This window comes from Aplysia californica, unplaced genomic scaffold (genome assembly GCF_000002075.1).
Source record: "Aplysia californica isolate F4 #8 unplaced genomic scaffold, AplCal3.0 scaffold01025, whole genome shotgun sequence".
Classification (NCBI taxonomy): Eukaryota; Metazoa; Mollusca; class Gastropoda; order Aplysiida; family Aplysiidae; genus Aplysia; species Aplysia californica.
In genome coordinates, this window is record NW_004798295.1 from 173,323 (window position 1) to 190,266 (window position 16,944).

At 39.6% G+C, this 16,944-nt stretch overlaps 1 protein-coding gene across 1 annotated transcript in view; it reads right to left on the minus strand.

Annotated features, from left to right (window-relative positions):
* Positions 1-16,488, minus strand: part of LOC118478826 — a 17,433-nt gene extending 945 nt beyond the window's left edge. Inside the window, exons 1-2 of the mRNA XM_035973134.1 lie at positions 15,448-16,488; positions 7,499-7,760 (exon numbers count right to left, since the gene is read on the minus strand). Of these exons, the coding sequence (XP_035829027.1) occupies positions 7,499-7,760; positions 15,448-16,095 (910 nt within the window). The 5' untranslated portion in view covers positions 16,096-16,488. The remainder of the gene's footprint in view (positions 1-7,498; positions 7,761-15,447) is intronic.
* Positions 16,489-16,944: the final 456 nt, after the last annotated feature.

Sequence of the window (16,944 nt, forward strand, 5' to 3'; positions counted from 1 at the left end):
CCCCCCCCTAAAAAAAAAAGAAAGAATTTATGTCACTTGCAACAGAATTAGGTACCGAAGAGATGTTACTAGAGAGTAACAAACAAAGAAAATGAGGAGCGCTGTTGGATAGAGAAGAAGGAGCAAACTACACTAGAGCACCCGCCAACAACCTGCAAACCTCAGAGAAAGCTGTAAGAGAACACTTTTTAAAAAAATGCATTTTTTTTCAATCGTTTAAATCGTCTGTCCTCACTTTTTCTCTTGACATTACTAAAAAAGATGGGTTGACTATTAGTCCATTCAGCACTGTGCAGGGTTGCAGTACTTGATTTCAGTCCACAGTTTCCCTCTGAGACAATGAAGTATTATCTTATCTTATCTTACCATACCTCATCTTATCTTATTTTATCGTATCTCATCGTATCTTTATCTTATCGTATTGAAGACGTGAAAAGAAGACAATAGCTTGAGTCATTTTTGTGGAATGGAGAAACACAGCAACAGCCTGAGACTTAGCCCTGTAATTGCTGTGATACCATCACCCCCTTTGCTCCCTTTTCTAATTTCGCTCTATTTATAGACATTAACATCCCAATATTTGAGAAGCCCATGGGGAAAACGGGAATGGTCACACACTGAACATCGTGAGGGTACCTTTTATTTGGAACACTTGCTGACTCCTAACTGTATTTCTCTTCAACAGTTGGTTGATTATTGATTATTGTTGTTAGATTTCCCATTTAACAAACATAACAATACGTCGGTGAATATATGCGAGGCATTCGGATTTGGTGATGTCTTTATGCCATGGATTGAAACCATCATGAACAATAGAATGGTATGTGTAAAAAACGACGGATTTATACCAGCTGAATTTGAAGTACAGAGGGGAATCTGTTACGGATGCTCACTATCACCTCTATCATTTATCCTTGCAGTAGAACAGTTGGCAATAAAAGTAAGACAAGACCCTAACACCAAGGGAGTTAAAATGCCCAATTCAACATTGCACTAAGTTCAGGCAGTATGCTGACGACACAACATTTTTACTACGAGATATTATTGATTTCAGAGAAGTACTATCAAAATTTAAACAATTTTCTAAGTTTTCGGGATTGTGCATAAACAACGATAAATCTAGAGCATTCTGTCCAGGGAATCACAATTACTATCGTAATCAATATCATGGCATTACGTTCTCTTCAAGATTATTTGTCCTAGGTACACATTTCAGAACTGACATGGCAGCCTGTTATGTCGACAACAACTGGGAATCTAAAATCCAATCCCTAGAAAACATTCTTGGAATGTGGGCTAAACAGACACTTCCATCCTGGGTAAGATCTTAATCATAAACACTTTTGGCCTTAGTTTCTTCATTTACCTTATGCAGAGTATTGGCATGCCGGAAGGAATTGTGCGACGCGTAAACACTTTATTCTTTAAATTTATTTGGAAAAAGAAATTCACAAATACTCGAGCATTTGAAAAGGTGAAACGTAAAATAATGTTTAATAACTCCGAGAAAGGGGGAATGAAAACGTGTAATCTCTTTGACACTCAGTACACTTTCTACCTTCAATGGGTGGAAAAACTGTTAAATAGGGAAAAGGAGAGGGGTGAGTGGGTTAAATTACCTTTGCACAGTCTGCAAAAGGTTGTTGGAAAAGCCTGTTTTGAAAGTAATGTCCCAGTAAGTAAATAAGTAAGTTTATTCAGTGTTTAAGGCCATTGGCCCACATCGCATCGCACAAAACATTCATTTGATAGATAAAGTTTCCATAATGAATAGGTAAAGGTTGTGCACACATCTCTTATCATGAGTCAAACATTGCATATTTCTGTCACTGAGCCGAGTCAGGCTGGGAGGAATTAACAATATCCTTTGAAGGAGAAAGTGTGAACAATAGAAAAAAAAATGAAATTCATCTTCAATTTCATGAGAGTTACACCTCTCACATAAGGGCGAATTAGGTAATTTCCATCGATAATGTTCCAGTAAAAGCCTTCAAAGGATTAGACACGATCTACAATACTTTTTGGAAGAGAGTGGTCCACGTATGGTTAACATTGAACTCCCCCATACAACCAGTTTACGCCAAATCCTCCGAATCTTCTGACCCGAAAGATTTTCAACGCAGATCTTTTACGGAAATGTATGCATGAGGACATGACCACCATAATAACAAGGAGAAGATGGAGATGGATTGGGCATGTTCTGAGAAGAGAACCAGACTCTATTGTAAAGACTGTCCTCGTCTGGACCCCCGAAGGACGTCGCAAGAGGGGCAGACCCAAAGTGACCTGGAGACGCATAGTATAGTAGAGTCTGAGAGATGAAGTCCTGGAACCATTCGTGTGGGACGTTGATCAAGATGGCCCAAGACAGACAGAGCTGGAGATCCTTTGTTGCTGCCCTAAACGCCAGATGGCGTAACGGGTAGTAAGTAAGTCCCCCGTGGAAAACAGGCATTTGTTTTCAGGCGACGAGTTAGTCGATCGCTACCGACATGACCCGACACGACCCGACACAACCCGACACGACCTGACACGACCCGACACGACCCAATCCCATCCACTATGGGCACCCCGTATTACATTCTCTCGCAGGCCAGATCACACACCTGTGATCTAGAACCTCAAAGGAAACATATACATATATATATTAATATACATATATACACACATGTATCTATCTATCTAATCTATCTATCTATCTATCTATCTATCTATCTATCTATCTATCTATCTATCTATCTATTATAAACATAAATGTATAGCTACCAACTTTACCAAACCAAATTGCACTATATATATATATACGTGGCGGGTCAAGATGGTGGGCACTGGACAAGTAATCCCCCGTCAAAACCCTCTCACACACACACACACACACACACACACACACACACACACACACACACACACACACACACTTTTTTGCATTTCATGAATTCAAACTATTCAAAGCAGTTCTTACTTACTTACTCTTTCCTTATGCCGTCAGGTACATAAGGCAGCTCTGCTCAATAATAATAGAAAATTTGTAGTAGGAGTCTATCAAACTGACTTATGGGCTTCGTTCTCATTATAATTCGCAAAAATGCCATCCGGGAAGCTCATAATTTTTCTTCAACACAGACAGCTCCATGAGGAGCAATACGATAGTGCGGTAAAACAATTCGTGGTGCAACTTTCCTCAAATATCTCTTTAACGGGTGAATCAATGTCATCCATATTTTTCCCAGCAGTTTGTATCAATAATTTGTCTGAACTGAATCATATTTTCCCCACAACAATTGAAGCTAGATTAAAAAACATTTCGTCATGAATGTATAGAAAATACTATAAATCTCCGTCATGCAGAAAATGGGACTGTTCACAGCACTTCCCGCTTCTCACACACATTTTGCATACGCATATTATGGCCTACGCCACAGCTCACGAATGAAACTTTTTATTGGCAAATCTTGTTACAAGAAAGAGATTTTATAGTGAACAAAATTTTTGCACTAAAAGTTCTCAAAACATTTGTTCAATAATGAAAGAGTCGCGATCAGAAAAAAAATGACGAACTTTTAAAAGCGATGGATTCTATTGCCCAAGCCGTAAACCAATTAAAATCTGCAGAAACCACCACTTGGATTAAAAAAAAAATATTATTAAGGAATTTTCTAGAATACAGTTGACTGGTGTTTACAAAAGACATTGATCTGTTAAGACAAACTGATACAAGTCATTGTGTAAGAACTGGGGAGTCTATATGTTCGATAGTTGAGGAAATATTTGGTAATAAGCGCCACTAATATTTGGCAGCACTATAGAAAGCAGTAAATTAATATATATATATATATATATATATATACTAGCTGGGCCCCCTTTCGATGAAAGGAATGATCGGTGCATTAACATCAACTGAAAGTCTTTGGTAAAAAAAGAAAACATGAGGCTAGATCTATACGGGTCTCACACTTAAAATAGTGCTCAGTATTGCGCAACAATGCGCGATAGTATCGAACGGAAGTACGAAATGAAATAAACAAACCAGGCGGATTTTCTAAAATTACAGAGACAGAAGTGTCGGCTTACAAAAGCGATCGGCGAAATAAAGAAATTTAGCTTTTTGAGGCAAAACAGTCTCAAAACTGAAAAAACGAAGGTTGTCAGGATCTGGAAAATATTTTAAAGAATCCTTTTGCGAGAACTGCGTGTCAATCGAGCTGCCATTAAAAGGCCTTTTGAACAGCAACATTCGGTCACCACAAATACATAATAGATAATATAATTTTCTGATATGAAAAAGTACTTCCGAACTCAAAACCCTCAAAGAAGCTTTAAAATGTTGCTTTTTACGCTCTGGTTGGCTGCTATGTAAACTTTAGCCAAAGCACAAGATAGAAGGTAGAGCAGGGTCGTGAGCGCGAGAACGGAACTGAATCGCCACTCTTCTCTACGGAACGCGATTCGTGATTCACTTCAGCAGAACGCGGAATAGTATCGCCTTCCGATTCCCGATTCACTCCCCTGTCGCTGTCACCACCAAGCAGCTTGTTTGTAGCTTTATCTGATCTATAGGCCTAGTGCAAGGAGCTTAAAACTGTAACCTCCTTGGCCTAGTGCAAGGAGCTTAAAACTGTGACCTCCTTGGCCTAGTGCTACTCGTATGTCGCGAGCGCAAGAACGGAACATGGAACGGAACACTTAGCCCGGCTCCCCTTATTTTACAAATGATGGTGTAGTCCAACCCCCCTATTAAAACAAAATGAAAGGGTTCCAACCGCTATGGTTCCAACCAATAGACAGAAGGAATTTTATGGGGCTATTGTTTTAGCGAATCATGGGGTGTGGGTGTATAGGGGGGGGGGGGGGAGGGTGAATTTATGGAGTCGCTAATTGAGGTCAATAGAGGAGCGCAATAAAGGGTGAGAGTTGGGGGCGGGGGGCGGGGGCGGAGAGGATGGCGGGAGAGACATCTCGATGGCGGGACAACAAGAGTGGGACTCGCCAAGTGGCGTTGATACGACACTGTTCCGTTTCACGGATACAACGAGCCAGAGGCTTAGTGTTCCACGAGCGCTTGCGCACTCGCAAATCTTTGAAGCCTACTGAATCGCGAGTCGCCACTCTCAGTTTTGGCGAGCAGGATCCAGCTCTAATAGAGGGGAACCCCCATACCAGTAAAATTTGTGACCTCTATCAGTTCCCCTCTGCCTACTCCGCTCGTCTTGGCCCAGTAGTTTAGGCACTAATACTGACAATGTCACCACCATAGTATGAGACTTCGTGCAAACTTTCGGAACCTTCGGTGACACTGTAAAGATGACTCCACTAGGGAACGGGACTGAGGGTGCCCACCTCGTGACTCGAAAGAGCTGAGGAATGTAAGCCTAACGTGATCTAAACAAATAACTACTAACCAGTTGTTGTAACAATCTCCATTTAGGACTTTGGCAAAACTTATAGTGCGCTCAAAAATTCGTGGTGCGACTTATTTTCAAATATCTCCTCAACTATCGAACATATGTTCTCCAATTTTTGCACTGTGACTTGTATCAATTTGTCTTAACAGATCAACATTTTTGTACATACCTGCTAGCTGCATTCTAGAAAATTCCTTAATAAATACTAATAAAAAATCCAAGTGGGTGGTTTCTACAGATTTTGTAAATGTTTACAGCTGGGGCGATAATATAGTTTTTAATAGCAAGTCCGTCAGGTTTTTCTAATCGGGACATTATGCCTATTGAACACATGATTTGAGAGCCATTAGTGCAAAAAATGTTTTCACTATAACAATAATTTCTTGTAACAAGTTTTGCAAGTAAAAATTGTCTTTGATGAGCTGTGAGGTAGGCCATATGCGTAAACTTAATGTGAGTGAGAAGCGGGAAGTGCTGTGAACAATACCATTTTACGCGTGACAGAGATTTCAAGCATTTTATATAAATTCATGAAAAACAGTTTTTTTAATCTAGCCCCAAATGTTCTGGAAAAATATGATTTAGTTAAGACAACTGGATACAAACAGCTATGCAAAGTATGGATGACATTGATTCACCCGTTATTAAAGAGATATTTGAGGATATGTTGCACCAGGAATTTTTGACCGCACCATAGATGTGTAACTTAGCAATAAACGTTGTACGAGTGAAATAACATATGTGAGGCGTGCTGACAAAATGAGTTACTTCCCATTATCCACAAATGCAGATATTGGCCAAAAATCGACACTGGGGACAAATTTCTAGGTTTTCTATTGATGCAATATTCATTAAGCACTAAACGCCTTTTGTTATTTCGTACTTGCAAATTGTAAAAACTTAATCTATAAGCATGATAATGTATCTATTTTCATAGTACTAAAATCCGAGAAGTAACTCATTTTGTCAGCACGCTTCACATGTTTATTTATTTATCAATAATATATAAAACATTCTCCTGTGTGTTTACTCTAAAGGCCCGGTTACACGCAACGATAAATTGTACAAAAACTGGGCGATCTAGCGATCATACGATAACCACAAAATCGTACAAAATTTGGACGATTGAACGATGGTTTGGAGACTCAGTCGAGAAATCAAGCGCTGCTTGATATTTTTCGTGCGATCACGTTCAAATTTGAGGAGACGCGCTGTGACATAGATTCACTTTGAAATTTGCCGCCGAGCAGAATTAAACTCAGGACTAAAATTTTAAAAAATAATTACCGTACGTAAAAACTGATTTCATATTCGGAATCAGCGTCTCAAAATAAGCAAAGATGTTCGCAAAGAACCTGATTTGGTGTGTTATTATTTATATTTTAGCAATTTAATTATTTAGTTGATCTCCAATTGTGAAGCTGTGCATCAAGGTCACTCGGTGCATTGCACATCTGCAGTCAAGTTAAAGCTTCCGGTTCTACACACAACACGGTAGGCCTACAGTATGGCCACCCTTTTCTAAAGAACTGTTCTGCTATATCAAAATGTACAGGGGAGGTGGATGGGGGGGGGGGCTTCTGTGATCTAGAGGTAGTGTTTGCCTTTCCTTCATTGGGTCCAGAGCTCGAAACCTTCACATAGAGAGTAGGCAAATCGCTGTCGTCGCAAATAGACATGGTGGCTTCATGACGAGGAATGTCCGCAATCGAAAGAAAGCTGGACGATAGATTGGAACGTGTATACAGACAACACAGTTCGATAAAACGGACAGTTCTCTCATACGACGAATCTGATACAATTTATCGTTGCGTGTAATCGAGCCTTTAGAGTAAAAACACAGGAGAATGTTTTTATATATTATAAATATATAAATAAATAAACATGTTACTTCACTCGTACAACGTTTATTGCTTAAGACTAACAGCCAATTTCAAAATCCCAAATGCTGCACACCTTGTTGTTATTACTAAACACAAAAGCGCCAGATGATAGAATTGGGCAGGGCAAAAAAAAGAAAAAAAAAAAGGAAAAAAAAGAAAGCAGAAGCAGAAGAAGAAGAAAAGAAAGGCCAACAAGAGTCCAGCACCACCTACCGTTATTGACGATGTTCCTGACCATGCCCATCACCCTCAAGTACGGATCGTTTTTGTACAGCTTGACCACTGTGTGACCAGTGCTGTCCTGGCCTGAAGGTAAAGAAGGAATACTCCGCCTTGTTTTCTTATGATTGAGCAGGGCGCCAGTGCCAGCTGTGTCTTCGATGGTCTGCCGAGATGGACGCCTCCTCTCATCGTGGTATGTCGATTTGAGATAGTCGAGGAAACCGCGTTTGCTAGAACCTTGGAAAACAGCACTCTGTCCAGGAATCAGTTTTTGTATAAGAGATAATAATTATTATTTAACTTTTAGTAAGAGTTTTACGGCTCTTCGCGACCTCAGAGTTACACAAGTTCTATCTGACATTTTGGCTGTTTTGGGTTACTAAGACCAAGATGTGAGAACTCAAATGTTCTATCTGATCTGCTCTTTTAAAATTATAAGAGCATTCGGAGTTGTTATAAAGATATTCAAAGGATTGCATTTGAAAAAAAACTTGACATATTGTGAAACTCGAAACTTTTGACGTCAAATTTCTCAAAACTATGTACTGAAATATAGAACTTTGTAATTCTGAGGAAGCGACTAGGAACACAAATAGATCAGACAAGTGTCGAAGTTTAGAGATGTTGTAATGAGATCACACAGACTGTAACGTACAAACAAAAACAGGAGGAGGTATAAGGATGATACATGTTATTATGTTTGATAGGAAAGAAGGTGCAAGCCACACTGGAACACCCGCCAATCATCCACACATTTATTTTGAATCCCGATCAATTCCTTCAATAAACTCCAATGTTTGAACTTGTACAACAACCTTCCCCCAATCCCCCCTCCCTCCCCCCCCCCTTCCCCATCTTCTTCCAACAGTCTCCCCTGTATGAGCCAAAGGATTGCAAACACAACTATTAAATATACGCATACACACTCGCACACACACACATACACACACACACACACACACACACACACACACACACACACACACACACACACACACACACATTCCACCGCGTCTTGACAAACATGTTCTAGCATAATCAACATGTAAAAACATAGTAATCTGGGTTAAAAATCGTAACAACGACAAGGTTAGTTTTCTTCCCTGGGGTGTCAAGGATAGGGTTTGTCGTAAAGTACAGTGGGTAATGAGTACCTGACTTCGAGTTGGGGAAGTAAAGGCGACGTGGCAAGGAACTGGCCACCCTACCACGTTATGCTGAAGGCCCAGGAAGTTGTCTCACTAACAAGGCAATCCCCCAATGTCCGGACGGGATGCGGGAACAACATTACTTTAACAGTGGAACTCGGATTCAGCGAAGTCGTCGGGCCTGACCTTCAATTTCGTTGAATCCGAGTGTTCGCTGAATCCGAGTTCGTTGAATCTGAGTTTCACTATATAAATATAACGTAAACAAAGGCGTGAGGAAAAAAAGAGGTATTGTGGCCCTTCATAGTCGAATTAAGACCAAAAAAAGGGAAAGGGGGAGTTACAGCTTGCATGTACTAAATGCTTAAGCACGGTAGCATTGTAAATGGGCTGATTTATCAATGCCATGCTCATACTGTGCCAGAACGACATAGGGGGAACTGCTGCTTTTTCTTTCCTCATCCCATACTATCGTCATTTCCCTCTACTTCTTTTGTATGTTTGTCTCTCTCTTGTGAACTGCTAATACCGGGGTGCCATGATAGTGGAAGCAGACTTTGTGCTGTTGAGGCTAGAGAGGTGAGCAGAGTAAGGCTGATTCCCTGTTTGGACTTCTCTGTTGACATTCACGCCTTGGCGCTCCTATGACCTTATGCAGTTGCAAGCGCCTTAAAACCTTACTAAAACTAAAACTAAACCAAAGGTTTTTCAAAGGGCGATGTGGCGCTGAACGACATATACACCGGGAAGATTGGCCGTGGGTTGAGGTAGCCAAAAATTTTAAAAAATCGAAATCGGAGGTATTACGATCGTACTTTCGTAAAACTGAGTAAATATCGCAACGATCCCGCCAAATTCGTAATGATGGGCAGCCCATTTGATTTCATTTCCTTCTACGAATTCTCAGCAGTCTCCTTAAAACCACATTTCTGTTTCTTCTATTTTATTTTCACTGTCTTTAGTGATTGTCGAGCATTCACAGCTATATAAAGGGGTTGACCATACATAGCATTTTAAAACTTGCATTTTGGTAGTCATTTAAATGTTTGTATTTTGTATTTCATTTTTATTGAAACTAGCCTTAGCCATTGCAGTTCTTCGTTTTACTTCTGTGGAACATTTGGCATCAGATGCTATTATATATCCTAGATGTTAGCATTTTATACGCTTCTTTGCTTGGTTAAACTCTATCCAAACCTAAATCAGTTCTGAAAAAGGGGGCGCTTCTTTGCGTTCGTTCAGGTGAGGGACATCGCTGCCACGAACTCTAGTACACATTTGTGGGGCAGCGTGGTGGAATCAGGCTCTCGTCAAAATAATCAAAGTGAAGAAACTTGCATTTTTCCGCAGGTTTGTGAATTTTTATCAAATTTTTGTTTTTTGGCTCAACACCGTTCATGTCCATTAAAGAACTCATTTCTGTTTGGATTTTTCTGAAAAACGTTGATTAAAGACACAACAAATGTAACTTTTCATTTACCACGGACTGTTAAGCTAAGGAAATAACTACTTCTTGGTGGCCATTTTCTCACTAATTTTACCTCTGAAAACACGTGACCCCCACCTCCTTCTTTCGCAAATATCTCGACTTGTATTCAAGATAAATGGATATTTTTCCCCCATTTAAATAAAGACAAGTGAACAAGTTTTAAGATGATACAAATAACTCTACATTCCAAAATATTGTCGAGAGCCTGATTCCACCACGCTGCCTCACACATGTGAATGACATCATGACAAAAATAAGGGTACGTCATGACGTTCCAGCACTTGCGCGCTGTAGTCCACTAAACCAAGCGGTGATTCATTCTCATGAGGGCGGTTTTGTTCATTCCACCCCAGACCACTCAAAACCATGGGAGATTCGTGACCTCTGTTCCTGTCTGACAGATGATTACGTCTAAAATATAATACAGTCCATGTGCAAAAAAGGTTTCTGCACGAAAGTAATAGCTCCTATACAAAAACAAAACTATGCACATGTAACTTAAGTACGGGTTTTGCGAGGTATTTGTGACTGCTTTTTTCCCAATCTGTTGGAAAATATCACCACACGATGCTGTCCATTGCAAAAACAATAATATGTGAGGCAGCGTGATGGAATCAGGCTCTCGTCAAACTAATCAAAGTGAAGAAACTTGCATTTTTCCGCAGGTTTGTGAATTTTTAAAACATTTTTGTTTTTTGGCTCAACACCTTTCAGGCCCATTAAAGAACACATTTCTGTGTGGATTTTTCTGAAAAACGTTGATTGAAGGCACAAAAAATAAAACTTTTCAGTTACCACGGACTCTTTAAGCTAAGGAAATAACTTATCTTTGGTGGCCATTTTCTCATTAATTTTACCTCTGAAAACAGGTGACCCCCACCCCCTTCATTCGCAAATATCTCGACTTGTATTCAAGATAAATGGATATTTTTTTCCATCAAAATAAAGACAAGTGAACAAGCTTTAAGATGATACCAATAACTCTACATGCCCAAAAATTGACGAGAGCCTGATTCCACCACGCTGCCTCACATATTTTCTTTCCATTTGATATTCAATACATGTCCATTCCACCAATGCTGACTACGAATGTTGATGCACCTCAATGCACGCGCGAACGCACTTTTACATTTCGTTGATTTCGCACATCTTTGCCTAGCCTGATTTTTAAAGGTCAATTTTGAGTGACTATACTATCTCGGGCGCCTCCTAACACAGGTGGAATATTAATGTGTCATATGATGAAGCATTTATTTAGCTTTAAAACTGGTATGCTGCATGACTAATACGGAAAGCATGTAAAATTTCAACATCTTCATTCCCCTACTTGGATGAATTGTACATAACAGCATGCACTAAGAAAATTAATTCCATCTTTTTAGACAACAAACATCCCTTGTTCCCTCAAATAAAAACACCAGTCAGTAGTAAAAGACCCATGCTTCTGATCTGTAACAAAGAAAGATACAGAAGGTCATTTATACCATCATCTATCAAAATGCTTCCATCTTAACCATCTTGTTTAGTGTACTTACGACTTTAGAGCATGCATCAAAATAACATTGAGTATGTATCTAACTTACAATTATTATTGTTTATATTGCTGCTCATTTATATTATGCATGTGATTGTAAGCCTACTTGTGTGTGCATGTGTGCGTACGTGTGTGTGTGTGTGTGTGTGTGTGTGTGTGTGTGTGTGTGTGTGTGTGTGTACTCGTGGTGGAACACCAAACCAATGTACCAGGATCTGGACAATAAAGATGTATCTTATCTTATCTTATCTTATCTTATCTTATCTTATGAGTGGGTAGTGCAAGGCTATAACTTGACGATTAGGTGATTACATTTTCAAGTTTCTTTGGGATACCACTGTATATTATATATGGCATGGCTGGGTGGAATGTTGTATGTTTTCAGGGTATCCTCCACACCCTCTGTCAAGGTCTTCCTTGGTCTTCCTCTTGTCTTGTACTCTGATAGCTGGTGAGGCGCCCAAACCACCTGACGGTTTGCTTCAGAATGTAGTGGAGGACAGGTGTTGTTCCCATCATTTCTCTCTTCTTTTGACCCTTACTGTCAATTGGTTGTTTGTTTGTTCGACTCCTTAATACTACAGTCAAACCACGTTGTAACCCCCCCCTTCCCTCCCCCGTTGTACCGCCAGCCCCGCTTACCGTCAACTTCATGCTCTTCCTAAGACAGGACCGTATGAAGGGCTTTGAATGAACATGTCTGAGGGTGCCCCATCAGTGGATTTCCACGATCTTCTTCAGGCAGCCATTGATGAAGGATTATGATTTGTTTACGGTCCTCTTTGCTAGTTTATCTGTTTCCTATGCATAACGCAATACACTTTTTACATATACTCGCATTATATTAAAGATCCTGATCTTCACCATAGCGTCCACTGCATTCCCTGTCTTTTTGTCTCTGCTGTTGGATTTCATTATCCAGTCTACGGTGAGCAGATAAAGGAATGGTGACGGTGAACAGCCCTGTTTCACTCCACTCTGCAATTCGAAGTCTCAAAATGAACTGCTCGTTATGAATGGCACTGCTTTTAGATCCCTCATAGCAATTTCTGAATCAACCTCATCGTTATGCTACATAAGTTTTGGTAGTTTTGAGTTTCTAAGATTATGAGGTCAGAGATCAATTAATATTCTAGATCTATCGGCTCTATCAAAATCGTAAGATCAATCGGTGTTGTTATCAAGATATTCAAACAATAGCATTTAAAAAAGTTTGACATGATATGAAGCTCAAAATCTTTGACGTCAAAATTTTAATGTATCAAAACTAGGTACGGAACAGACAAAACTTTGTAATACTGAGGCAGTGAGTTTATAATGATACTAGCTGGGCCCCCTTTCATTGAAAGGGATGATCGGTGCTTTAATATAAGCTTACAGTCATTGGCCGACTATATTATTTACACTCTACTGGAATGGGGAAATAAATATTGAGAGATGCAAAAAATTAGAAGGTCTAGATCTATACTCTCAAAACAAAATGAGCCTCGCGAAATATCACTTCCGGATTTTCTAAAATTACAGAGACAGAAGAGTCGGCCTACAAAAGCGATCGGCGAAATAAAGAAATTTAGCTTTTTGCAGCAAAACTGTCTCAAAACTGAAAAAACCAAGGGCGCCACGCTCTGGAGAATATTTTAAAGAATATTTTGGCGAAAACCGCATGTCGATCGATGCAGCCATTAAAAAACCTTTTGAATAGCAAAATTCGGCCACCACAAATAGATAATAGATTTCACGGTGCAATTATTTTCCATAGTGTTTTGTGGTGTGGTCGACGCTGTCCAGCGCTTTCTCACAGTCTGTGAAATCACCCAGCATAGTGGGGGGGGGGGGGGGGGGGGGGGGGGTCCATTCCAGAGGTTGCTCTACTATAATTCTTAATATCGCAAATCTGATGATGGAAACTTTAATCGTTTAGATCATCACTCACTAGGCTAGGCCCTGGTGCTTGTGCCATTTTGAGGAAACAAATTATCGTCACCGGCGCCTCCAAGAACGAAGTTACTATTCGTGCTATTCGAGTACCGTGTGTGTTTGGCTTTTACTGATGTACTGATCTGTGTGAGTTGGGACATCTGTATTTGCCTCAATGATTTTTAAAACCGAATGTCAGTGATGTCTCGAAGCGTGAACTCACAGTTCGTGCTATTCAAATACCGTGTGCGTTTGGTGTTTACTGCTTGGACAATTCCGGAAGAATAAAAGAATAAGCTCGGGGTCTTGTTCAGAAGATTTGACCAGTAGTGCAAACTCGAAACACAACGTAGGAGCTCTCGTGGTCTAGAGACAACGCCCAGCTAGGCAGGATGGATTCCACTCAGTAAAGATATGATAGATTATACTCAACAGCACAGTATAGTCTATAGATTATACTCAACAGCACAGTATAGTCTATAGATTATACTCAACAGCACAGTATAGTCTATAGATTATACTCAACAGCACAGTATAGTCTATAGATTATACTCAACAGCACAGTATAGTATATAGATTATACTCAACAGCACAGTATAGTCTATAGATTATACTTAACAGCACAGTATAGTCTATAGATTATACTCAACAGCACAATATAGTCTATAGATTATACTCAACAGCACAGTATAGTCTATAGATTATACTTAACAGCACATTATAGTCTATAGATTATACTTAACAGCACAGTATAGTCTATAGATTATACTCAACAGTACAATATAGTCCATAGACTATACTCAACAGCACAGTATAGTCTATAGATTATATTCAGCAAGGCAGAATAGATTATACCCAGTGACACAGTACAGAGTATACTAAACACGGCAGCATAGATTATACTAAAAAGGACAGTATAGATTCTACTCAACAAGACAATACAGATCTAGATTCTACTCAACAAGACAATGTAGATCTAGATTCTACTCAACAAGACAACAAAGATTACACTGATGATACTCAACAAGACGGATAGATCATACCCAGCAAGACAGTATAGATTCTACTCAAAAAGACAGTATAGATAATATTCAACAAGACACGATAGGTTATTATACTTAATAAAACAGTATAGTCTCTAAATTATACTTAACAAAACAGTATAGTCAATAGATTATACTCTACAAAACAGTATAGTCTCTAGATTATACTTAACAAAACAGTATAGTCAATAGATTATACTCTACGAGACAGTATAGATATTATACCCAGCAGGATTGAATTGATTATACTGGACAAAGACACAAAAGATTAAATACAACTAAACGCACAGGCCCGTGAAAAGATGGACAGAGGGTGTCAGAGAAACATGATGGTCAAGAATAACCATAACTAACGCAATGAAAGTATCAGAGATACAAGAAACCGGAGAAAGACTTTGGCTTCACCCCTCGACACAATGGTAAGGTAACAGAGGCTAGAGAGAAGTAAAAGTAATTAAAGTAAAGGTAATTCTTCTTCTTCTTCTTCTTCTTCTTCTTCTTCTTCTTCTTCTTCTTCTTCTTCTTCTTCTTCTTCTTCTTCTTCTTCTTCTTTTTCTTCTTCTTCTTCTTCTTCTTCTTCTTCTTCTTCTTCTTCTTCTTCTTCTTCTTCTTCTTCTTCTTCTTCTTCTTCTTCTTCTTCTTCTTCTTCTTCTTCTTCTTCTTCTTCTTCTTCTTCTTCTTCTTCTTCTTAATATTAAAATCATCATCATCATCATCATCATCATCATCATCATCATTATTATTATTAATATTATTATTATTATTATTATTATTATTATTATTATTACTATTAATTATTGTTGTTGTACCTGCAATGAGTTGCCAGCCTCAGCAGGTTCTGCCATCCTCGCCTCCATCTCCCGCAGAAGTTGCAGGAATTCTGTCTGTGTTTCTTTCAAGGACGCGATTTGACATTGTTGGAACAGTATGCACAACACGAGCGCAGCGAAAACCCACGCGCAGTAGCAACACTTGGATTTGTTGCCCTGACCCGCCCCGTCACCTCGCCGGTTTATTTCCTCACTTTGATTGGGAAAGCTGACGTTGTGGCTACACCATTTTCCTGAAGAAGTGGCCGAATTACGTTTCTGACTTTCAACAACGGGTTGAGTTTGCTCGAGGTCACGATTGTTGGCGTAGATCGGTAAGGACGGCGTCTCTGGCTCGCTTTGATCCCAGATTCTTTTCTGGGCGTACTCCGGGCAATCGCTGTTAAATGTTTTTGCAGCCTGGCCTTTCATCTTACTGTAGGCTTTTGTCAACTTGCTGGGCTGAAAGTAAGTTTTGACGTGTTCAAATATCATTTTTATTGCAAACGATATTCGGTTGCAAACGACATTCGGTCGCCAACGGCTGTCGGTTATGACAAGAGAAACAGATGATGGGCACCTTGTTGTAGATTGAATGCGCCCAAGTAATTCGCAGTCACACTGTCCCCTCGACAAATCTCTGTTCATCGGGGTTCATATTTCGCGTACGGTGTGGAAAAAATATCTTGTTGCAGTTGTGGAAGTTGGTTGATCAGATAGGCTGACAGAATGGGCTGATCAGATAGGCTGACAGAATGGGCTGACAAAATGGGCTATTCAGATGGGCTGACAGAATGGGCTGGTCAGACGGGCTGACAAAATGGGCTGACAAAATGGGCTATTCAGATGGGCTGACAGAATGGGCTGGTCAGACGGGCTGACAAAATGGGCTGACAAAATGGGCTAATCAAACGGGGTGGTCATATGGGCTGGTCAAATAAATTGATCAGATGGGCTGGTCAAATAAACTGATCAGATGGGCTGGTCAAATAAACTGATCAGATGGGCTGGTCAAATAAACTGATCAGATGGGCTGGTCAAATAAATACTTAACAGCACATTATAGTCTATAGATTATACTCAACAGCACAGTATAGTCTATAGATTATACTCAACAACACAGTATAGTCTCTAGATTATACTCAACAAGACAGTATAGATCAATAGATTATACTCAACAAGACAGGATAGATATTATACCCAGCAGGATTGAATTGATTATACTGGACAAAGACACAAAAGATTAAATACAACTAAACGCACAGGCCCGTGAAAAGATGGACAGAGGGTGTCAGAGAAACATGATGGTCAAGAATAACCATAACTAACGCAATGAAAGTATCAGAGATACAAGAAACCGGAGAAAGACTTTGGCTTCACCCCTCGACACAATGGTAAGGTAACAGAGGCTAGAGAGAAGTAAAAGTAATTAAAGTAAAGGTAATTCTTCTTCTTCTTCTTCTTCTTCTTCTTCTTCTTCTTCTTCTTCTTCTTCTT